The 24,581-nt window shown below is 55.4% G+C and overlaps 2 protein-coding genes and 2 non-coding genes across 4 annotated transcripts in view; 2 read left to right on the forward strand and 2 right to left on the reverse strand.

Annotated features, from left to right (window-relative positions):
• The window catches only part of LOC116950063 (huntingtin-interacting protein 1-related protein-like), a 43,220-nt gene extending 42,419 nt beyond the window's left edge, over positions 1 to 801 (forward strand). Inside the window, exon 32 of the mRNA XM_032967479.2 lies at positions 307 to 801. Coding sequence (XP_032823370.2) covers positions 307 to 314 — 8 coding nt within the window. The 3' untranslated portion in view covers positions 315 to 801. The remainder of the gene's footprint in view (positions 1 to 306) is intronic.
• A 4,631-nt stretch (positions 802 to 5,432) lies between these two features.
• HPD (4-hydroxyphenylpyruvate dioxygenase) lies at positions 5,433 to 24,178 on the forward strand. The gene is made up of 14 exons (XM_032967499.2): positions 5,433 to 5,542; positions 9,555 to 9,581; positions 10,364 to 10,426; positions 14,214 to 14,318; positions 14,830 to 14,872; positions 15,149 to 15,231; positions 16,285 to 16,374; positions 17,275 to 17,378; positions 18,596 to 18,673; positions 19,770 to 19,932; positions 20,998 to 21,069; positions 21,701 to 21,823; positions 22,439 to 22,555; positions 23,726 to 24,178. Exons 1-14 carry the CDS (start codon positions 5,540 to 5,542, stop codon positions 23,837 to 23,839), a joined length of 1,185 nt encoding a protein of 394 aa, XP_032823390.1. The 5' UTR covers positions 5,433 to 5,539; the 3' UTR covers positions 23,840 to 24,178.
• On the reverse strand, positions 6,595 to 6,667 carry TRNAM-CAU (transfer RNA methionine (anticodon CAU)). Its single transcript has one exon. It is a non-coding gene; the product is annotated as a tRNA-Met (tRNA).
• On the reverse strand, positions 8,761 to 8,833 carry TRNAM-CAU (transfer RNA methionine (anticodon CAU)). The gene has a single exon. It is a non-coding gene; the product is annotated as a tRNA-Met (tRNA).
• Positions 24,179 to 24,581: the final 403 nt, after the last annotated feature.

Genomic DNA, 24,581 nt, shown 5'->3' on the forward strand with positions numbered 1-24,581 from the left:
TTGGCGAGCGCACGTGAGGAGGGCCGGGGCAGTGCACGCGGCCGGCGAAGCACCCGCCCGTCTTCGTCCCCCCGGCGTTGATGTTTACTTACCGCACCGGCTTCTCGGGATTGAAGTCCCGAGTCAACCTAAGGGAAGGCCCAGGACCGTGATCTTGGAGCAGACCCACGTCCTATGTATTTAACGGTTCGTGCCCACCGCTGTGGTAACCAGGGCGGCCTGCCGGATTCGAACCGCGAACCTCTGTGACGTCTCCGCTGCCCGCGCGATGACCTCCTGAACCTTCCCTTCCTCCGTTTCTCACAGGGAACTGAGGCCTGCGTCGGCGGTGAGAGTGGAGGAGGTGAAGTTGGCGGGTCCGCATTGCCTCCCTGGGATATTCGTCCCCTCCACCCCGCACGGGGGGCAACCGTGCGAGTGCTTTTGCAATCGCGAGACGGAGCTCAACGGATGTTTTACTGGGACTCGAGAATGTTTCTTGTTGTGTTTTATGAGGCGGTGGGTGGGGGTGTGGACGCTGACAGCTTTTGCTTCCCCTTTCCTGCGCTCTCGCGTCCCAGGGGCCCCCCACCCCGTACGGACCGTCATTTACTCCTTAAACCACGACCCCCCCCCCCCCCCCCCCGGGTTCGTCGATGTGCAATGAGGGTGCGGAGAATCGAAACGCGCCTGGCACCTCATGGTTGGTGAGCGTGGCCACCACACCTGTGGTGCCGGCAGCAAGGCCGGGCTGCTGTGTTCGATGTGCGCTCGGACTGACAGCTTGGGGATGGAGGAGGGAGGGAAGGAGCGTAGGTGGGGGGGGGGGGGGACGTTGAGGGTGGGGGGGAGGGTGGGCAGGGGGGTAATTGTCTCCGTGCATTTGCCCTGTAAATCATAAGTGAGTTTTTACTGTGTAATTAAGGTGAGCATTGTTGTTATATTTTAACTTTAACTGCTGCAGTTTACTGACGGTTCCACCTTTTAAAAGATGCACGCATGAGTTGAGTGCCTGTGTGTGTGTGTGCGCATACATTCCTGTGTGGATCCTGAGTAAGTGTACATGCGCGTGTTTGTGCGTTACAAGGCACTGGGGCGCGCGTGTGAGGCACTGGGGCGCGCGTGTGAGGCACTGGGGCGCGCGTGTGAGGCACTGGGGCGCGCGTGTGTGGCACTGGGGCGCGCGTGTGTGGCACTAGGGCGCGCGTGTGTGGCACTGGGGCGCGCGTGTGAGGCACTGGGGCGCGCGTGTGTGGCACTGGGGCGCGCGTGTGTGGCACTGGGGCGCGCGTGTGTGGCACTGGGGCGCGCGTGTGTGGCACTGGGGCGCGCGTGTGTGGCACTGGGGCGCGCGTGTGTGGCACTGGGGCGCGCGTGTGTGGCACACGCGGTGGGAGAGCAGTGGCGCTGCAGTTTGATCGCTGCGCTACGAACCCGGCGACCCCACATTTGATTATTTGATTACCGCTCACGGCCAACACCGGTGAGGATTATCTAAAGCAGTCCCCGGGGCTCCCCCCTAGGTCGACTCGACCATAAATTAGTACCAAGTGCGGTGTATGGAGACTATCAGCACGAGGGGGCAGAAACGAATGTGGCCGGGCCGTGGTGTTGGCCACACCACAATCTCTCGCGCGGCAGACTGGCCTCTGTGCTCGTGCATTGTTCAGGAATGTGTGCGCTCCGAAAGGAGAGTGTGTCTGTGTGTACATTGTGGGGAGCGTAAGCGTAGTGGTCAGCGCGCTGCTGCGCTACGAACCTGGCGACCCCCGGTTCGATTCCCGCTCGCGGCCGACACAAGTGACGATTATCTGAACCGATGCTGGGCCTCCCCTAGGTCGACTCGGCCTCAAATGAGTACCTGGTGCAGCGTTGGATAAACATCGCCACTGGGGAGACAAAGGCTGCCGGGCGTGGTTGCTGGCCGCCCCTCGTGTGCCGTTCCGGCCTTCATAGGTGCTCGCTAACAGCACTTGCCCCAACAGCCTGTTAAGGCTATACGGGGGATCTTTGTGTGTACATGCACGCATGTGTGTGTGCGCGCACATTCATCCGAGTACATACGTGTGTGTGTGTGTGCGCGGGACGCGAGCAGCTCTCGGTGCTCTCAGTTGCCCACTGCTTGCCACGGGCAGATGAAAATTAGCCGTCACGACAAATACCTAAACGCTGGTTGGGAGTTCAGACGTCCTGTGTCAAGCACAATCCCGTCTTCGTCATCCCGCTCGAGTGTGGATGTACTGGACCCCGACTGTTTGCGCCGCGTGTCATTGTTGGATGTTCACCGCGACCGTGGTACGGGTCGTCCCGTCAAGCACGTTTCCACTCGTGCATCGGACGTGATCCGCGGCGCGCGCGTTGGGGGGAAATTGCGACGCGGTTTACGATTGATCGCTCGCCGCCGCCACCGCCGCCGCCGCCGGGATGGCGCGAAGCCACGAGGTTTTCCGCCGCACGCTCCTTGCTTTGTGAGCCGTCGATGGCGGTGGAGCGTACCCCCGGCGGTGATCCGACCCCATGGCGGTTACTTAATGCCGATTTTGGTCCTCGTCACGAGAACCTCTCGCAGCCCCGCTCCGGCCGTGCAGCAATCCCCGAGCGCATCGTGTGGGCCAGATTCTCATCGTTTTCGGCGGGATTTCACTTTTGTCGGATAAAAAAAAAAAAATTGTTGCGAAAAACGCGCCGACGTCTCCATTGCCAACAGTGGCGGCACGGGAAAGTCGGCCAAAGTGCGGTTTTGTTGACGGTTTCGTCAAAATGAGAATCCGAATACCCCCTCCCCCTTTTTGGTTTTCCGGGGGCCTCGTGTTCTTTTTTTGGCAACTTCTGGAGTTCGGTCTGTCGGTCGGCGGGAAGGGTTTTGCTCGCGAGACGAAACTCGCAATTGGGGGCGGCCCCCTGGTCGGACGGCCATTTGCCGACGCTCCTCTTTGTCAGCGGCAGGCTCGGCGTCCCACTGGAACCGACATTCCTCCAAAGAGAGGTTGGCGTGGTAGCATTCATTGGTAAGCGTGCGGTTTGTGTTGATTATCTGGACCGGTCCTGCGCCTTTCCTAGGTCGACCCGGGCATGGTGCTAGCCACGCCCCCACCCCTGCTCGTGTACCATGCCAGGCATTCGTAGGTGCTACTCGTCAAAACAGCACTTGTCCCGAGAAAGTATGTTAAGGGCGACACGGGGGATCTTTGTCTTTGGGCTGACAGAGAGACTGATATGATTGCACGCCAGGCTTGTAGAACCACTGCCGTGTGGTTATCGACGCCGTGATCCTCTCGCTGTGCGTGGCACGCGACGCGACGTGCTAGCGCCGGCTTGCGTCAGCCTCGCCGATCGCCGACCGGCAGTGGTCCCCGCGGCTACGACCTCAACGTTTTATTTCATTTTTTAAAAAAATGTGCACTTATCGATCAATAAATCAATCAATCAATAAATCAACTTGCGAGTTGAAGTTAATATCCGTCTGCCGGCGTGCCTCGATGTAACGTGGCGATGTCGGAGGCTGCCGTCTTGCTGATGATAACGCAACGGGCGAAATCTCCGCGCTCGGGGCGCGAGTGCGTTCGCGGTCGGATGGGGCCGGGTGCGCCTTTGGCGGTTCTGAACCAGTTGTACGGACTCCACATTCCCTTGGTGGGTGCCACTCCGTACGACGGCGACGACCGTCGACCTACACACATACACACAGACGCAGGGTGATCCTCGTGTTATTGATCCGGTCAGGATGAAAATCGGTTATTGATCTGGCAAAGTTGATCATTGGCAGGGAGGACTGTTCGGACAGTGGCGACGCCGATAGTGACGACCAGGTGACGATGGCGCTGAACGGGCTGCTGCGGTGCTCTGCCGCCTTCTCGGCCCTGCTCTGAGAGCGCTCGAAACGACGAGCGGAGGAGAGTGTTGAAGGGTGAAGCCAATCAGCCACGAGGATTAGCCCCCTACCACCGACTCTCCCAAACTAGTCAATCAACGACTTGTACTAACCCGAATAATAATAGCCAACTAGCCAAGCAGCAATTATCCCTCTCATTAAACCTCCCCCTACCACTTGCGCTAACCAACCAGTCATGAGTTCTAGCCCCCTATCCCTAGCTTTAACCAATTAGCCAAACCAGCCACGAGTACTACCCCATCACCCCTAACTTTAACCCCACCTATGTCGCTGCGCCGGGACTCATGCTCAGTCATGTTGCTCGGAGTGCGCCGAGCTACAGGCTCCGTTCCCTCTCTCTCCCCCTGTCGCCCTCTCCCAATGCGACTCTTTCCCCTCGGGTCTCTCTCTTTGCGAATGAACTTTCATCCTGTGGGTCATGGCGCGTGCTCGCAGTGTCACACGAGTCGAGGATTGTGTCGCTGTGTAATGTAAGTGCTGTGTAATGTGGAGGGTGGTAGTGATTGTGTGTGTGTGTGTGGTGTTGATCGTGTGCCTTGCTGTGTACTTCTCAATAAAGTGTCTTTATAACTTTCGTCGTGTCGTGTATCCAATGCTTTATCGGTTGTGCCCATCGGCGTTGAGAGCAGTCCCGGTCGAGCTGAGGGTCGAGGCGCAGCCCTGCAATTGCTCGCTGACGCCACTGCTGGTGGAAGGGCGTCCACCAGAGGGAAGGCCAGAGAGCCCCCCTTCCTAACGGGGTGCCTTAGCCCGGATATTCCACGGTGGCCAGACTTCTTGGAAGACGTGGCAGTCGGCCACACATTTACTCCACAACAGACGGGTCTGCCGATCGAGTAAATTGGTGAAAACCCATGGTTTTTCTCCCGTTGGGCGCATTGAGGCGACGGAGGCATTTAAGAAACTCGCCCCAGTGTTTCGACTGCCGCGCCGGGGAATGGAGTCGAATCGGCGAATTCTGGATTGCGAGTCTAGTTTGCTCGCCCATGGCATCATTCCTAGCGACAGATGTACGTAGGAAGTAAATCATGTACATGGAGTCCTGCATGGAGGGTGCTGGTCACGTGGGTTGTTCGACCATACTTCACCACGCTGGTCGGTTTGGATTGGTGAAGAGGACACCCAGCACCGGTTCAGATATCGCGCTCGCCACTGACGCCAGCCGTGGCCAGGAATCGCAACCGGTGCGGGGGTGGGTGCGGGGTGGGTGCGGGGTGGGTGCGGGGTGGGTGCAGGATGGGTGCGGGGTGGGTGCAGGGTGGGTGCGGGGTGGGTGCAGGGTGGGTGCGGGGTGGGTGCGGGGTGGGTGCAGGGTGGGTGCAGGGTGGGTGCAGGGTGGGTGCAGGGTGGGAGCGGGGTGCAGGGTGGGTGTGGGGTGGGTGTGGGGTGCAGGGTCGGGTGTGGGGTGCAGGGTGGGTGCGGGGTGCGGGGTGCGGGGTGCAGGGTGTGTGTGGGGTGGGTGGGAGAGTGCTCGGCCAATGGGGAGCGCGGGGAGAGTTCGGCACCACGGGGACTCTGGGCACCGCGGGGGGTCAAAAGGGAGGGGTTGAGGGGGGTGGGAGTCGCTCTCGGGCTTTATAACCCGCGACTCCACCCGACAGAGCCACCCAGACTCGATCCGGTTCGACCCACGGCTCCGCTCCAACCTGCGACACCGCCAGCAGCGACATGGTGAGAGGACTGAGAGAGACCGCCACCCTTGAGAGACAGATGGGGAGAGAGAGATGGGGAGAGAGAGGATGGGGAGAGAGAGACCGCCACCCTTGAGAGAGAGAGAGATGGGGAGAGAGAGAGATGGGGGGAGAGAGAGATGGGGAGAGAGAGAGATGGGGAAAGAGAGAGATGGGGAGAGAGAGAAAGATGGGGAGAGAGAGAGATGGGGAGAGAGAGAGCCGCATGCTGCTCTTCAAGTACACTGGCTCCGTGACAATGTTTATTAAGGACCCACCACCGTCTCGTATTCACCACCACAGTGCATTGCCGATTGTGACATTTTTAGTTTTTTATCGAATTCGAAAAAAAAGTGATTTTGGTTGCCGATCCCCCTGCTCTAGAGAGAACCGCTCCTCTCAGAAAGATCTTATTGAGGGAAGACCCCCTTTGTAGACTCCCTCAGATCTCCTTGAGAGAGACCCCCTTTGTAGACCCCCCCCCCTTTGTAGAACCCCTCAGCAATATCTCCTTGAGAGAAAACCCCTTTGTAGAACCACTCAGAAATATCTTCTTCAGAGAGACCCCCTTTGTAGACACCCCTCAGAAAGACCCCTGGATTCTCCTTAGAGAGACCCCTTTGAGAGAGTGAGAGACTTTTTCACGAGAGAAAGAGGACCCCTTTTGAGATATCCTCTGGATTCCCCTCGGAGAGATTATTTAATGAAAGACTTTCTTCAAAGAGATTCAAATCATGAGGATTATTTATGTGTCGTGGAGGGCCATTTTCCGAAACGTCGACTCATGTTTTAATGTAAGGCCACTGTTTTTTTTAACGAATGCGTTGAGTTTGTTGTTTGTATACCACTGGCAACTCAATGCAGTAGCAGCAGCATCACCAAAATATTCAGTGGTTACATCACTCGCCACTGATGTTGGCCGTGACTGGGGATTCGAACCCAGCTAAAATAAGCACTCTCGGAAGAAGAGGAAGCAGGAGACTAATTTAAAGAGTTTACTGCTTTGGTTCAGCGTTTTTATTGACAACAATTCTTTTAAAAAATGTAACCGCGTGCCCCGTGTGAGGATCGAACTCACGACCTTCAGATTATGAGACTGACGCGCTACCTACTGCGCTAACGAGGCAGCTGCACGCACCACCACCAACTCTGCTAGACTGTTTGGGGCAACATACACCACGCAGTAAACAACAACAACCATTCGCTTTTCAGTGGCGGTGACGCCACCACGGCGCTCGTACCAGGCTAGGTGCACTTTTAAGTCGTCACGTGAAGCGTGGAAGGCGAGCTTCTGATAAATCGCGGGGATAGACCCAGGTGCCATGGCTTGGCTGACCTGAGATGACTGGCAGATGCACCACCTGTGCTCCTCATATATATATCTACACACACAGCTCATCATCAGCATGAGGCTTGGTCAATCCACTGCTGGATGAAGGGGAGGCCTCCCCAAGCCGTCGCGGTGTGATAATCCACGCAGTCTCCTGCACGCGAGCTGATTTCCTTCCTTCCTTTCTAACTATCCGAAACTTTGGTGGACGTCCGCTCGACATCGTTGCATCGTCCCTCCTTGGCTGTAGCTCCGTTATTAGGCTTGCCCATCTGCCGTTCATATCCCCGCACGTCAGGTGGATCCAATAACGTCTGTGACTGTCGTTGAATTGAGTGTTTCTCAATGTGTGTGTGTGGATAACTGGTTCAGCGAGTGGGGAAGTGTTGCGCATGATTAGATCCTCTGGGAAGGAACGGGTATAGTTCTGTGAATATGAATGAGGCGTTTTAGAGACAAAAGCGGCCGGGACAATGGAAGGTAATTCTTAATTCCTGCATCCTGAATGTGCAAACGGCGCTTTGTGGAATTCTACTAACTGTTGTTTATTTAAATCGTTATTAAGCCAACACGTATATACTGTGCCACACACACACACACGTGTATGTGTGTAATCAAGCAACACCTCCACTGCGCGTGTATGATGAACTCAACACATTCGTGAATAATACTGCTGTAAGAGGATGCGTTTGAATCCACGTTAGACGTCCCGTGGTTGTGTTTCTAGGTGGTGGCCACTTTCTCCGCACACTGACCAGAGGAGAGCTTTAACATTTTTCATTTGTGCATCATAATCATCATTAGGTATCCGCATCCGCTGTGATGTGTGTGCAGTGGATTATGCGGTTCAGGGGTTGATAGTCCATGAGGTTCAGGGCGGGAGATCAAAACTTCGTTGGGTCCTGCAACGAGATGATGAGGCACTTGGTAGACACTTTGAATTTTACCTCTTGCCCTGCGTGTGTAAACTAAAACTAAACTAGTTTATTTTTTTATTTTAACACTGAGCTATACAGTATAGCTCTTTTTTCAGAAGCGACCTGGATATCACAAATGATAGCTCAACGAAGTGGGTTTATCACGTGGACATTTATAGCAGCAAAATACTCTAAACGCGTCATGTTGATTCTAAATGTGGATGGAAAAACGGGAGGACCCGGAGAAAAACACACGAGAACATGGGGAGAGAGAGAGAGACACGCAAACGCCAAATATACAGCAGCAGGCGTCAGGGTAGGAATCGAACCTACGACCTCCTGGACACCAGGCGAGGTAGTTAACATCTCCGAGCCACCGTGATGATGATGATGATGACAGAAAGAGACACCGCAAACTCCAAATATACAGCAGGCAACAGGGTTCGGGATCGAACCGCTTGTTGCTGTTGCTGCTGCTGCTGTTACTGCAGAAGTTCACAATTCGAATTCCAGCGGCCGCCCCGATAAATACTGCGGTGTGGTGGTCGTAAAAAAGATCCCGTGACGTTGTTCGCAAGAGTGTGCCATCATTGCGTGTGCACCGGCGTCACGATCCAATTTTTAAATGACAAAAAAAACCTGTCGAATAAATACTAATTGGAATATAGACTGTATGCATAGCTGGCAGAACCCTCCACCTGGAGAACACAGTCGTCGTGAGAAGGGCCATTTCCTGAAACGTCGCCCGTTATGTTTTTTTTGTTCCTTTCAATGCCACGGTGTTGTTGACGAATATCACTCGCCACTTAGGTTGGCCGTGACCGGGGACATCGAATTCAGGTGTCCGGCTTCGGCCACCGCTCTCAACTAAAACAAGCACGTTCATAAGGAAGCGGGAGGAATTTAAAATAGTTTACGGCTTTTTTCAGAGTTTTTGTTAACAAAATCATAATTAAAAAATAAATAACCGCGTGCCCCGTGTGAGGATCGAACTCACGACCTTCAGATTATGAGACTGACGCGCTACCTACTGCGCTAACGAGGCAGCTGTATGCATCACCACCACCACCAACCCTGCTAGACTGTTGGGGCAACATACACCACGCGGTATACAACAACAACCATTCGCTTTTCAGTGGCGGTGATGCCACCACGGCGCTCGTGCCAGGCTAGGTGCACTTTGAAGTCGTCACGTGAAGCGTGGCAGGCTAGCTGCTGGTAAATCACCACCTGTGCTCCCCATATACTTGTATACACACACAAACCTCATCATCGTCACCCTTGGTTAATCCACTGCTGGATGGAGGCGTTCCCAAACTTGCGGTGTAATAATTCAGCCAGTCAACTGCACGCGAGCTGATTTTCATCGTTGGTGGACGTCCTTCTCGGACGCTTTACTCGGATTGTAAACAAGAAACGCGGTCGGTTGTTCCTTGGGATGTACACTAAACGTGCAACAAAAAAACACGCCTCTCAAGTGCATCAGTCATGCAGGCAGATAGTGGAGGAGCAAGTGAAGACGTTAAGAACGCTTGTACAGAATGGTCCAGATGTCTTGTGACCCCCCCCCCCACCAATTCCATTCTCTAAAACGTAATACTTTTTGTATACCAATGGGTGTGAAAACATAAATGAATAAGCAAACGGAAAAAAAATTAGGGGGTCAATAAATTGGAGGGGTCACAAGACATCTGAGCCTTATAATCCCATTCGCTCCTGTTTGCCTGTCTCACCATCAATGAAGACTTTCGCGTCTCTCCCTGCAGACCACCTACACGGAAAAAGGCGAGAAGGTAAGAGTGGAGCGCACGGTTTGGGTTCGTGATGCCCTCTCCCTCCCGCCGGGGCCCACGAGAGCCACTCCCTAACGGGAGACGACGCGGCGCGATGTAGCACCGCGAGGTCTCCCTCCACCTGCTGTCACAGGTCCCCTGGCGCTGTGCCGGATTAAGCTCGTGCGGGGGCCCTGTAGCACGTGTTAAAAAGGGGCCCTAAATATGTTTTTTTTTAAACCCCATAAATATTAAAACACACACATTTTTTTCCCTTGCATAGTAAAGTAATTGTATTTTTGTTCGTTTTAGCTATACAGCCAGATAATACGACAAATCGCTAACCTTAAACACCCAGTCGTTCATAAAAGTTGAAGGCGGTATAGTACTATAGTGATAGAGCAAGTGCATTTAGCGCGGGGCACTTGAAAGTGCGGGGCCCGCAGCATATGTAGCTACTTTTGCTACTACGATAATCACGTACTGCTGCCCGGGACGCCTTGGCCTGGCTCAATGAGCTTCACGCAGTCCCACTCACTCCCGAGGATGCTGAGCGGAGCAGCGTGTGAACCCAGCTCCCACCTCATCTTCCTCCATCACTACCGTCTCTTTCCTCCACCTCTTTCACCCCCCCCACCTCCCCCTCTCCCCCACCACCAGCTCCAACTCCAATGCATCTCCATCTCTCTCCACGCATCCTCCTCCCCTCTCTTCCCCAACGTTCTCGCTCCCCGAGTCATACCTCTCTCCCCATCTCCTACTGACACTCTCCCCCCATCTCACCTCCCTCCCTTGCCCCGCAGCACGCGCGTGGGAAATACCTGAGCTTTGACCACGTGAGGCTATGGGTGGGAAACGCCAAGCAGGTGAGGCGTGGAGGGGCGTGTCACGCGCCCACCAATCACGATCCAGCACTACCACAGCTCGCGACTCCACTCATTCTTTCACCCGTCTAGTACTCGTTCACCCATTTATTCAGCAACGTATTCGCTTATTTACTTCTGAATGCACTCGTTAATTCACGCATTCGTCCACCCATCCGTTCACACGCGTGCTCTATGCAAAGCCAGTTCAGAGCCCAAATGCACGCGCATCCCGTGTGCACCGTTCACATTCACACCGTTCACTCAGCACACTGTCGATCACAACAGCACACTCATGCAACCCCCCCCACCCCATTCACTCACTCACTCACCTACTCCACCCCCACATCTGGTTCGACAACATTGACTTGAAACTCACTCACGTGTTGGAGCGAGATGGATTGTGGTATCGTCGAATCGTCAGGGATAGAGACACTCAGGCGGACGGGCGGGCGGGTGAGGAGCTTCATTCAGTAGTGGATTGAAGATAGTCGAGGATGACGATAGCCCATTCAGATAAAACAATTCATTTTTCGTTTACATTATCAACGATGCTGATTATTGTGTTGTGGTATTAATTGTACGAACCAGGACACATATCGAACAGAGAGGGGCCTTGCCTGCAGGTATCTGGGAGTTGTCCATCAATTATTCAAGAACTGCCTGACTGCTGCTGACGACAAGCTGTTTGCAAAACTAGCCCAGAGTTTCGCGTTTTGTGCTGACCCAACGCAGCTGATAATGATGCACTCCTCCCTCTGTATAGTTGTTGTGGTGGAGGGACAGACATCTGAAGCAGGAGGATTCCCTGCTTGCTCATGTTGTTATCGTTCATTGGGAGGGTGAGTGGGTGGGTGAGTGGGAGCGTGGGTGGATGAGTGGGAGGGTGGGTGGGAGGGTGAGTGGGTGGGTGAGTGGGAGGGTGAGTGGGTGAGTGGGAAGGTGGGTGGGTGGGTGAGTGAGAAGGTGGGTGGGTGAGTGAGAGGGTGAGTGGGTGGGTGGGTGAGTGGGAGGGAGGGTGGGTGGGTGAGTGGGAGGGTGGGTGAGTGGGAGGGTGGGTGGGTGAGTGGGTGGGCGTGTGGGTGAGTGCGAGGGTGGGTGGGTGGGAGGGTGAGTGGGTGGGTGGGTGAGTGGGAGGGAGGGTGAGTGGGAGGGAGGGTGGGTGAGTGGGAGGGAGGGTGGGTGGGTGGGTGAGTGGGAGGGTGGGTGGGAGGATGAGTGGGTGGGTGTGGGGTTCCTTGGCGGGTGACGCGGGGCGTAATTAGTGTAGGAATGTGGTACACAGTGGTGTCCAGGGGTGGGCGGAGTGGGGACGAGTTGGACAGACACAGCAGACGCGGTGGACAACAGCAGAAGCAGCAGCAGCAGACATAGGCCATGTCAGGCATTCACCAAACATCCCCCTTCCCGTGTAGCCTTCGCAGACTGTTGGGGAAAGTGCTGTTAGCGAGCACCCTTGAAGGTCGGCACGGCACAAGGGGTGGGTGGCCAGTACCACGCCCGGCCGCCTTTGTCTCCCCAGTGGCGATGTTTACACACCGCACCAGGTACTCATTTGAGGCCGAGTCGATCTAGGGGAAGGCGCCCAAGACCGGTTCAGATAATCATCACCGGAGTCGGCCGTGAGCGGGAATTGAACTCGGTTCGTAGCGCAGCGTACTGCTGACCACCGCGCCTCCACTCCCGAGGCCCTCACCACGCAGTCACGGCACACACAAGAGGAATATCAGACACCCCCACCACGACCACTCTTCACCACCTGCACGGGTTTGTGGCTCCAGGTCAGCGTCGGGAACTCCGTTGCGGGTTTTTTTGTGTGCTAAATAAGCCCACGCACGACCTCCTGGGAGAACAGGTCCGGGCTCTCTTACACCGGGGATCATCCGTCACGTCTCCTCCACGTCCCCAGTAATAATAATAATAATTATTATTCCCAATCAACGTTGTCAATCCACTGCTACACGAAGGCATCCACAAAGTGTCGGTCATGCGGCTTGTTTGACCATACTTCACCGCGCTGGTCATCAGTGCGGCTTTGCGAAGGTGATCGGGAGGGATCCGGTAGCCGGCAAGGTATGGCGCTCGTCACGAAATGTTAGCCGTGACCGGGAATGGATTCTCACCCCATGTGGTTGTGCGCGGAAAATTTTAAGAATGAACATCGATGAATGTTGAACAATCAATGCATTTTAAGAATTAATATCATACGTGGCAGCATCACCATCACCACCACCACCAAACCACGTTTACAATCGCCGCATCTCATGTCACCATCACTTGGCGAGCGATTCGTCCCGATCCCATTATGACGATTGTGGAAATTAATCCGCCACCGCGCTCCCCCCCCCCCCAAACAAACAAACGGGAAATCGAGGCGATCCCCTTACTCGGAGGGCCTACTCGCGTCCACTCTCCGCCCGCTGTTTGTTCCCGTGGCAGATTTGAGGTCCCAATGCATTGCCCCCCACCGCCCCCCTGGTCCGAGTTAATTCCTAACCGATGTGCGCTGTGGGGGGGGGGGGGGTAGCGTCTGGGGGAGGCGTGAGTTCCCCCTCCCCGATGGGTGGGAGCCAAGTGGTGGTGGGGGGGTGGTGGGGGGGTGGTGGTCCGGCCGTGGTCTCGATTGGTCGTGCGCGAGGGGCGGATCGCTCACAAACACAGCGACCGATCCCAGATCCGCGGGCGATGAAGCAACCGCCGCCGACTCGCAGGGGCCGCGCAACGACCCCCCACGTGCCCCCCCCCACTTTACTTGACCTACACATGCCCCCCGCACACTGGCCCCGCCCCTCGCCCCATAGACGTGTCCCAAACCCGTGCGCTATAACCACAATGTACATACCCCGCCACCAGTGCCGGATTAAGCTCGTGCGGGGCCTGTAGCATATGTTATAAAGGGGCCATTAATAAAATAAAAACACGCAAAAAAATTAAAACACTAATTTTTTAGTTGCATAGTAAAGCAATTGTATTTTTTCATTTGCTATACAGCCAAATACGACAAATCGCTAACCTTAAACACACATGCTATTTGGTTCTTTCGGTAAAGTCACGTGGGTAGAAAAATAATAGATCACGACGTTTCGATTGCAACGCAAGCAATCGTCATCAGGTGGGACAACCACAGCAAGACAAAAACCAAAGAGTATGGATTCCTGCAGTCACGAAAGCTTCAAATCAAGCTTAAACACCCAGTCGTTCGTAAAAGTTGAAGGCCGTATAGTACTATAGTAATAGAGCAAGTGCAGAATCACTGAAACGGAATTGATAGCTTGAAAGGATTTAGCGCGGGGCCCTTGAAAGTGCGGGGCCCGTAGCTACATGTGTAGCTACTTTTGCTACTAGGATAATCCGGCACTGCCCACCACACGTATCGTATCCATGCCCTGACCAACATCCTATACAGTACCCATGCCACATGGACATGCCCTACCCATGCCCTCACCTACGCCCTATACTCACGTTCCGTACCGAATACCCCCTACCCATGCCCATACCTGGCGCACCTGTATTGGGCCCCGTGGCATCGTGAGCGAGGTTGAGTGGAGCGTGGTTGAGCAGGGTGGAACGTGGTTGAGCAGGGTGGAGCGTGGTTGAGCAGGGTGGAGCGTGGTCGAGTGGAGCATTGGGTTGAGCGGCGATGCCGCGCTGCCTGGGTTACGCAATGCGGACGATAATAAGTGAGCCACTGTTATCGGGGGTGGATGTTCTGAGTCCACCATCAACCTCCACCCCCTCCCATGCTTCACCCCCTGATGTTCCCTGACCTTGACCCTTGACCTCTGCACAGGCGGCCACGTTCTACTGCACGCGCCTGGGCTGCGAGGAGCTGGCTTACCGCGGCCTGGAGACGGGAAGCCGCGAGGTTGTGTCGCATGTGGTGCGGCAAGACAAGGTGATTGTTAACACACCGATATTGTTAACCGCACCGACATTACTAACACACCGATATTGTTAACCCCACCGACATTACTAACACACCGATATTGTTAACCGCACCGACATTACTAACACACCGATATTGTTAACCGCACCGACATTACTAACACACCGATATTGTTAACCGCACCGACATTACTAACACACCGATATTGTTAACCGCACCGACATTACTAACACACCGAGACTAACACAGTGAGATGAACACGGTGAGATTGACAGATTGAGATTCACACGGCGATGAGATCAACACAGTGAGACTGACACACTGATATTAACAGTGAGATTCACACGATGAGATTGAAACAGTGAGATTCATACCTTGCGGTTAACATATCACACGTACTGAGATAACACAACACCACCAATATCACGCGACTACCACCACTACACCTCCGCCATCGAACACACCTCAAATGTCATCATTGTCATCATCTCCTTGACGATGTCGGTCTTGATCCCTGCAGATCATCTTCGTCTTCCAGTCGGCGCTCAACCCTGGCAATAAGGGTCGGTGCCTGCGTTGGTCTCCACTCTGCATCGCATTCACTGCGGGGTCATGAGGTCACGGGGACACGGGGTCACGGGGTCACCTGGGACAAGCGGACGCAGAGAGATGGGAACACGGGAAACGGAAGACACGAGATAATAGACACAGGGGTATAGCAACACGGAGCCACGCAGAGGGACGTGGGGACACGGGAGGCAAGGACATGGGGACACGAGGACGGGCGACGCGGGACGACGTGGGGTGACGCGGGCCGTCGTGCGTCCCCGTCCCCACAGAGATGGGCGCATTCGCGGAGAAGCACGGCGACGCGGTGAAGGACGTGGCCTTCACGGTGGAGGACTGCGACGCCCTGGTGCAGGTGACGAGGAGCAGGGGGGAGAGGCCGCGGGGACAGAGAGACGGCGGAGAGAGGGAGGGGACGGAGGGAGACGGGAGACGTGGCGAGGGAGGCCGGAGAGACCTCTCCGGTTATCCTCGCAGCAGCGGCGGCTTTTGGCTGGCCATCGAACAAAGACGATCACCGCGTCGCGCGCTTTCACATGCGCCTCCGCGGCCGTCTGTAACGCTCTCACCTCCGATATTAGGAAGCCGTTGGAGCTATGCGCTTTTAAATCGAGACTGAAAACTTACCTCTTTAGAACTGCTTTTTTGTATTTAGCTTGCTGTCCTTCCCCCGCACCTCCAATTAGCGCGGTTGGCTACGTAGGGCGTGAAATAAGTTCAATGTACATACACACATAATCGAGGGGTGGGGGGGGGGCAGGTGGGCAGTTTCCCTGAGGCCTCAAATCTGAGTGGGGGGGGGGTGCTGAGAAAATGGGGGCCTCATCTGGCAGGTGTCCCCGGGTCCCTCCAAAAAAGCCTCTCAGCGGCCGCATGGGGAGGGAGGCGAGGAGAGGGGCGGGAGACCCAAGACGGAGAGATGCAGCAGCGGGTGGGAGGCGCAAGGGGCAGGGATAGGACACGGGGAGGGAGGTGGCCGAGACGGGAAAATTGCACGGCCGTGGCTCCTACAAGGCAAAAGATTTTACGGAATTGAGTGGGCACGTTACTTTTAGAGAGAAGCAGCCGGTCACTGGGCAGAGAAGAGGCAAAATGTTGGGCCTGGACTTGAACCAGGGGAAAAAGGAGGGAGGAGTTTCAGACTGTTGGTGGGGGGGGGGCAGCAGAGGAGAAGGAGCCGCGCTGTCTCCCCATAACCACCACGCTCCCCCCTACCCCACTCCTTTTCCCCCCGCATCCACACGGCATGGCACAAACACACGCACGCGCACACGCACGCACACACGCACACACACACACGCATGCACACACGCGCACACACACACGCATGCACACACACACACACGCATGCACACACACACGCATGCACACACACACACGCGCACACACACACGGCATGCACACACAGGTAGCGCGGGAGCGAGGCGCCCACATCGTCAAGGAGCCGTGGGTGGAGGAGGACGAGTTCGGCACGGTGAAGTTCGCCGTGCTGCAGACGGTGAGCGGACGGAATCGTCAATTTGGCCACGGACATTCCCAGCAGAGGACTGCAGAGCTTGGGCACCTGTGGGCGGCGACGGCGGTCCTGGCCGCCTTTCCCCAGCGCTTGTCTGTGGCTTCCCACACGCCTCCGTGTGCGGAAACTTGTTACCCGTGATAATGACTTACAGTGATGCCAGATGCAATTTGCATAAGGGCCGTACATAAATGACGTCACGCACCTCGGGGGGGGGGGGGTCAGACATTTGTGACAATGCATGACGAAGGGGGTGGGGGGGTTTGAGAAATTTGACGTCACATCAACATGCGCAACTTTAAATAAATATAAACACGTTCTACTTAATTTAATTGATTTTTTTTATATAAATGTTTTCTCCTACAACATCAGAGTGCAGCGCCACATTAAATACGCACTACAATGACAATAGTTTAAAGCGATTTGAAGCATGTTTTATTTTAAAAAATTGGGGAGGGGGGGGGCAGAGCTTTGTGACGTCATACTTGAGGGGGGGGGGTCTGACCTTTTGTGACGTCGTGTGACGAAGGGGGGGGGGGGTCAAAAATCGTCAACATAGCGTGACGTCATTTATGGACGGCCCCTAAATAATGGCGCGAAATAATATAATTATGAATTGTGATTATTATTATTATTCTACCACGTGACCGTGTTATTGGGCCGCGCTGAGCAACCACCACAACACAGACCAAAAATGTACGCATGGCGACAGCATGGGGGAGGCCTTCATCCAGCAGCGGATAGATCACCGCTGATGAAGATGCCGATGATCGGGCGCGGCGAGGAGGGACGAGCCGTGGGAAGTTTCATTCCCGGACGGACGTACGTACGGACAGAAGAACTCGCCCGTGCCGCCTCGCGTGTGTGTGTGTGTGTGTGCAGTACGGGGACACGACGCACACCCTGGTGGAGAGGAGCGCCTACAAGGGGCTCTTCCTCCCGGGGTTCCGAGCTCCCCTCATCCGGGACCCCATGCTGCCCACACTGTGAGTCGGGGCGCCGTGGATGGGATGGGGTGGGGGCCGTGGGGGAAACCCCCTCCTCAACCTCCCTTTCCTTTGTTGTGCTTCCCCCGGCACCTCCGATTAGCACGGTCGGCTATGTATGGTGCGAAAGAAGTTTACCGGCCCTTGCACTGCCCTTGCCATCTAAATCACTCTACTTTTGCGTCCGCTTTTAAACTACCCAAAGCACAAATTTTGATTTAAAGCTTTCGTGACTGCAGTAATTCATATTCTTAGCTCTTTCGGTAAAGTCACGTTGAAGGGAAACAAGAAAATAATAAAATATATATAAATATAAAACAATATTTTTTATATATTGTATTATTTTATTGTTTCCCTTCAACGTGACTTTACCGAAAGAGCTAAGAATACCCAAAGCACCTTGAGCCGAGGCGCCTCTGCACATATAAAATAAGATCTGGCTTATTCGTGTGGCTGATGTTGGTGGAGAGCAACAGCCGCGACTTTACTTCGAGGCGCTTGAGCCGGATGAGCGCCGAGTCGGTAGTGGCGGAGTGCCGCATCGCTGTGCCGATGCCTCCCCCCATTCCGTTTTGTGACTCGGGCACTGGCGTCGTAAGTTGTAGTTCCCATGGTTCTGTTCTGGGTGGTGACCACAGTCACCGCACACTGATCGGAGAGATTTAAACTTGACACTAAAACACAATAATCATCACCGTCGTCATCATCATCATCATCAGGTAACTGCATCTGCTGCTGCTGCTGCTGCTACAGCTGCCATGGTTGGTGCAGTAGATGATGCTGCTCAGGGCCTGTGGCCCAGAAGCTTCAGGGCGGAGAATCGAATCCGGGGATCTTCTGAATGCGTTGAGCTTCTTTCGCACCGTACGTAGCCAACCGAGCTAATTGTACGTGCAGGGAAGGACAACAAAGTATGCACGAGAAGCAGTTATTCTGCGTCGGGCCATTCAATAACTCAGGGGGCAGCGATGCTGATGGGGTTCGCGCCCGTCTGCTCGTCTCGCACTCCGCCCTGGCTCCCAGCCCCCGTGACACACGAGGAACGGCCGAGTAGAAACTCCACCCCCGCCGCCGCTCGCGATGCATCGGAGATTGTGAGCAGACTGTGCGTGGGTCACGAGGACTGGAGTTGAGAGAAATGATGATCTCGAGTCGAGGGTGGTGATGGTGATGATGATGATGATGCCGATGCCGTGCCCCCCGCCCCGCCCCCCCAGGCCTCAGTGTCACCTGAAATTCATCGACCACATCGTGGGAAACATGCCCGAGAATAACATGGAGTCCGTGGTCGAGTGGTGAGGATGGGAATAGCCACGACTCGAACCTATCCCTAAACTAATCCCCAGCTACACACCTAAGCCTATCCCTAACCCTCACCTCCACCTGTACAATATCGGTGTGTATATATACACAGGGTGCTTAAAAAAATTTTCCGCACTTATATGGGACTGTCGTTTTTAATGGAAAAAGAACGGACAATACATTGTAACATGATAACAAATGCGATGTTAATGGATTCAAAGAGTCTCCACTTGTTCGCCATCGATGTCAACGCGTGCTTGGAATCTTCTCCAGGTGTTCTCCTGAGCCCGGAGGCAGCAGCACATGTCACGTGGTGTCGATGCAAATTCTGGGAAGTGTTAAAACAAATTAGAAGCACCCTGTGTATATAACCCAAAACCAGAGAACTACCAGAACACCACACCAAGTACTCACGCTCACCGTAGCCCGAACCCTGCCTGTGGCTGGACACATCCCAAACCAGATCCTAAATCTCACCGTCACCACAGACTTATCCCACACACCTGTCACACGCGCGAACCCCAGACCACCGAACACAAACCCCAAGCCTCGCTCTAACGCAGGCCATAGCCTTAGCACTAACCCCAGTCCAACCGTAACCCTAGTTCAACCCTCATACAAATCCCCATTCATACTGCTACCCCTTACCATAGCCCTAAATCACACACTAGCCCCTAACTCTACCCCTAACCCGATTCCCAACCCTCATCCTTACCCCTACCCTGACCCTACCCCTCACCCCTGACCCTACCCCTCACCCCTGACCCTACACCTCACCCCTGACCCTACCCCTCACCCTACCCCCTCACCCCTGACCCTACCCCTCACCCCTGACCCTACCCCTCACCCCTGACCCTACCCCCTCACCCCTGACCCTACCCCTCACCCCTGACCCTACCCCTCACCCCTGACCCTACCCCTCACCCCTGACCCTACCCCTCACCCCTGACCCTACCCCCTCACCCCTACCCTCCCCCTTGACCCTACCCGTCCCCCCACAGTAGTGGGGACTGAGCGTGCGAGCCGCGTGCTCAGTCCCGTGTCGTGACCCCCCTCCACCGCCCCGGGCCCCCTCCCCCGCCACCACAGGTACCACCGGAACCTGCTGTTCCATCGGTTCTGGTCGGTGGACGACAAGCAGATCCACACGGAGTACAGCTCGCTGCGCTCCATCGTCGTCTCCAACTACGAGGAGACCATCAAGATGCCGATCAACGAGCCCGCCATCTCCAAGCGCAAGTCCCAGATCCAGGTGCGTGCCTCCGAGTCGGCCCGGAACGAATTCCCCCTCTCCAAGGCCCCCCCCCCCCCCCCCCGAGATTGTTGAACGATTCGCCGTGATCTGGGGTAGGTGAACGCGTTCTCACCTGCCGTGTTTGGTGGCGCGTCCACCTGCCCGTACCGTGGGACTGGTCCGCAGCGTGCCTCTCGCCTGCCCGTACCGTGGGACTGGTCCGCAGCGTGCCTCTCGCCTGCCTGTACCGTGGGACTGGTCCGCAGCGTGTCTCTCGCCTGCCCGTACCGTGCGACTGGTCCGCAGCGTGTCTCTCGCCTGCCCGTACCGTGGGACTGGTCCGCAGCGTGCCTCTCGCCTGCCTGTACCGTGCGACTGGTCCGCAGCGTGCCTCTCGCCTGCCTGTACCGTGTGCGTTGCTGTCCGTCCCGCCGGTACTGCCTGCCTCGCCAGACAACGGCCTTGTCCGTCCTGTATCAGCGCCATTTCGTCGGTACCAACGCGTCTCGTCTATCGTGCGCTGTCCCGCGCGTCTCCGTGTCTCCGCGTCTCCGCGTCTCCGTGTCTCCGCGTCTCCGCGTCTCCGCGTCTCCGTGTCTCCGTGTCTCCGTGTCTCCGTGTCTCCGCGTCTCCGTGTCTCCGTGTCTCCGTGTCTCCGCGTCTCCGCGTCTCCGCATCTCCGCGTCTCCGTGTCTCCGTGTCTCCGCGTCTCCGCATCTCTGTGTCTCCGCATCTCCGCGTCTCCTCGTCTCCATGTCTCCGCGTCTCCACGTCTCCGCGTCTCGGTGTCTCTGTGTCTCCGCGTCTCCGTGTCTCCGTGTCTCTGTGTCTCCGCGTCTCCGTGTCTCCGCGTCTCTGTGTCTCCGCGTCTCCGTGTCTCCGCATCTCCGCGTCTCCTCGTCTCCGTGTCTCTGTGTCTCCACGTCTCCGTGTCTCCGCGTCTCTGTGTCTCCGCGTCTCCGTGTCTCCGCATCTTCGTGTCTCCGCGTCTCCGCGTCTCCGTGTCTCCGTGTCTCCGCGTCTCCGTGTCCTGCGTGAGGCTGTCGTGCCGCTTGACCCGCGTCGACGGCGCTTGACCCGCAGGAGTATGTCGACTACAACGGAGGCGCCGGCGTGCAGCACATCGCCCTCAACAGCTCCGACATCATCACGTCGGTGAGCATCCACGAGTCCCTCGGCGCTCGTCCCTTGCCTCCACGCGAGTCGACCACTCATCTCCACCACTCACCTCTGCACGAGTCCACCACTCACCTCCACTCTCACCTCTACACGAGTCCACCACTCACCTCCACCCTCACCTCTACACGAGTCCACCACTCACCCTCACCTCCACCTCTACGTGAGTCCACCACTCACCTCTACACGAGTCCACCACTCACCTCCACCCTCACCTCTACACGAGTCCACCACTCACCCTCACCTCTACGTGAGTCCACCACTCACCTCCACCCTCACCTCTGCACGAGTCCACCACTCACCTCCACCCTCACCTCTACGTGAGTCCACCACTCACCTCCACCCTCACCTCTGCACGAGTCCACCACTCGCCCCACACGAGTCCACTCACCACCGGTAGTGGCGATTGAGTTTGTGGAAGTGATGGTGGTGGCGGTGATTGAGTTTGTGGTGGCGATCGTGGTGATAATTGCGGTGATGGTCGTGAAAGTCGGCAGCGGTGCTGATCGTCGTGGTGGTGGTGGTGGTGACTGTGGTGTGGTTATGGTGTTGGCGTTGGTGACCAGTGGTGGTGGTGACCGTGTTTGTTGTGGTGGCGGCGTCGCCACAGATCGTCAACCTGAAGGAACGTGGCATGGAGTTCATGTCGGTGCCAGACACGTACTACGATCTGTTGTATGAGAAGCTCGCGTGCGCGAAGATCAAGGTTGTCGAGGACCTCGACAAGCTGCGGGTGCGAGTCCCTCCCGCTCACTCACTCGTGCTCACTCGCACGCCCGCCTGCCCGCTCGTGCTCATGCTCGCTTGCACGTTCACACGCCTGCTCACTCAATATGCCCGTTCACTTGCACACTCGGTCACATGCTCACTCACTCACTTGTTCACTCACTCACTCACGCTTGCCCACTCATTCACGCCCGCTCACTCTTGCACACACGTGCTCACTATGCTTCACTCACAGTGGACGTTAAAGATTCCATGACGTCATTTGCAAAAAAAAAAAGTGGGCGATTGTGTGCCGGACAAATTTTTGACCAAATTTTTACAATTCTAGATTTGAAGCTTTCGTGACTGCAAGGATCCATACTCTTTGGTTCTATTCGGTAGAATCAAAGAGTGCAAATTTTTACATTTAACTGCATAACGACTGCAGACTTGGGTATGTGAAACACAGCAGCCACAGCACTACCATCTACATTTGTGATAGCCTAGCAGTTTGAGAATGGCAGAAATGCTCCATGTACTAATGACAACGGTGATGACGATGACGGTGGCAATGACGGTGGCGATGACGGTGGCAAACGATGGGGAGTGAAAATCGCGGTTGGGCCCCCACCCCGTGTGGCAGGAGCTGAAAATCCTTGTGGATTTCGACGACAAGGGATACCTGCTGCAAATCTTCAGCAAGCCCATGCAGGACCGCCCAACGCTCTTCCTGGAGGTCATTCAGCGCCACAACCACCAGGTGCTCACCCTAAACCCAACGCCGGCGCTTAACGCACCGCTCCAATAATAATTTTCGGCGGCGGTAAAAAGTTCCTGGGTTCGATTGCCGACTCGGGCGCTCTTTCTGTGTGGAGTCTGTTGTGTTCTCCCCCTGTTCTGTATGGGTTTCCTCCGGGTTCTCTGGTTTCCTCCCATAGTTAAAGAAACAACATACATTGCAACTTGTATTGGCCAAAACATTCCAATACTTAAAAATTAGGAACTCAGTGAGGCTTGCCTGGGTAACCACGTGCAATGCTAATAATAATTTCTGACACGCCACACTCATCTCGGCCTATTTTAGTGAAGATCACAAGCAGATTGATGACAACGATAAATCCATGCATCTAATTTGCATTAACCCGTTTGTAGATTGTAGAAATATAGGGTACAGTAATATAGGATTGTAATCGATAAGCGTAACCGTGTACTTGAGTGGTAGTGCCTTACGTCAACAATCCCTACTCCAAGCCAGCCTAGTGGCGTGGCGTAATATATCAAGTGAGAAATTACATCCTGGTTAACGCCAACGCCGGCCACACTCTCGGCCCAGCAGCAGCCCTAGCCATAAACTAGGCCCTACCACCAGCCCTGACCATAGCCTTAGACCCTACCACCAGCCCTGACCATAGCCTAGGCCCTACCACCAGCCCTGACCATAGCCTAGACCCTAGCACCAGCCCTGACCATAGCCTAGGCCCTACCACCAGCCCTAGCCATAAACTAGGCCCTAGCCCCAGCCCTGACCATAGCCTAGGCCCTAGCACCAGCCCTGACCATAGCCTAGGGCCTACCACCAGCCCTGACCATAACCTAGGCCCTAGCCCCAGCCCTGACCATAGCATAGCCCTTTGTACCAGCACTCATGTTAATGTCTATGATAGGGTTTGGAATTAGTTATTATAAGAGTTAGAGGTGCAGGCAGGGTTAATATTAGCATTAGGGATGAGTATAGTGGTTACAGTCAATGTTAGAGTTAGGGTTGGTGTCTTTGTAAGTACAAGGATTATGGTTGGAGTGTGGGTTATTTTAGTGCTAGAGTCTGGGTGAGTGTTATGGTGAAGCCATGTTTTACCGATCTGACCGCGTGAGTGTCCGAGTCCCCGTGAGGCTGATGGCCAGTGTGGGGGTGCTGTGTTCCACTCCCCAGGGTTTCGGAGTCGGGAATTTCAAGTCGCTGTTCGAAGCGATCGAAGCCGACCAGAACGCACGCGGAAACCTCACCATCATCACGGCCGGCGGCGGATGCGACCGATTGAACTGATCCCGACCCGTCTCCGCACACCCCGCGCAACCGTGCCACGGCGAGCCACGCCAAACAACGCCGAACCAGGGCGAGCCACATTGAACCACCCCAAACCAGGGCGAGCCGCCACCCCAAACCAGAGCGAGCCAACGCCAAACTGCGCTGGGCCACGCTGGAGCCACTCCAAGCCACGCCGGAAAGCGGCGAGGCCACGTTCCGTTGGCGCACACCGCACCGCGACGATCCCCGTCGCCGTCCGGCGCGTGGCCCGGTTCCACGGTGCCGCTCAGGGCTTCTTTTCAGCCGGCTCTGTCCGGGTCGGCGACCCAAAAACATATTTACGCTCTGGGCATACCACCTCCAGGATACGACCTCTTGCTGTGGCTACGGGGTGTGTGCCAACCTAAGGCTGGTCTCTTGGCGACCCAGAACACATCAGGTAATGTTTCACAGCGTTAATTAGTAAGGAAATTTCATTTAACATTTTTTTTGTAAATCAAAATAAAAAAAAATATTGCATACCGTTACGTGATGGTGGATCGTGAAATTCAAGCAATGGAATTACCAAACAAAAATAAAATTTATAAAATTCAATGTGAATTGCACGTTAATGAAGCGTGAATGTATGGAGAGCTAAACGTGTTTGGGTTTCAGGGTTTAAACGGAAGCGTTTGAGGTTGAAAAATGAGAGGGCGACCCCAATTCCTCCACACTGGCAGGGCTTCATCATCCCTCCTGCCGCCGGCTCACTCGCGCCCTC

The sequence above is a fragment of the Petromyzon marinus genome, chromosome 38 (assembly GCF_048934315.1).
Source record: "Petromyzon marinus isolate PM22_M1 ecotype Great Lakes invasive population chromosome 38, UKy_Petmar_22M1.pri1.0, whole genome shotgun sequence".
Taxonomy (NCBI): domain Eukaryota; kingdom Metazoa; phylum Chordata; class Hyperoartia; order Petromyzontiformes; family Petromyzontidae; genus Petromyzon; species Petromyzon marinus.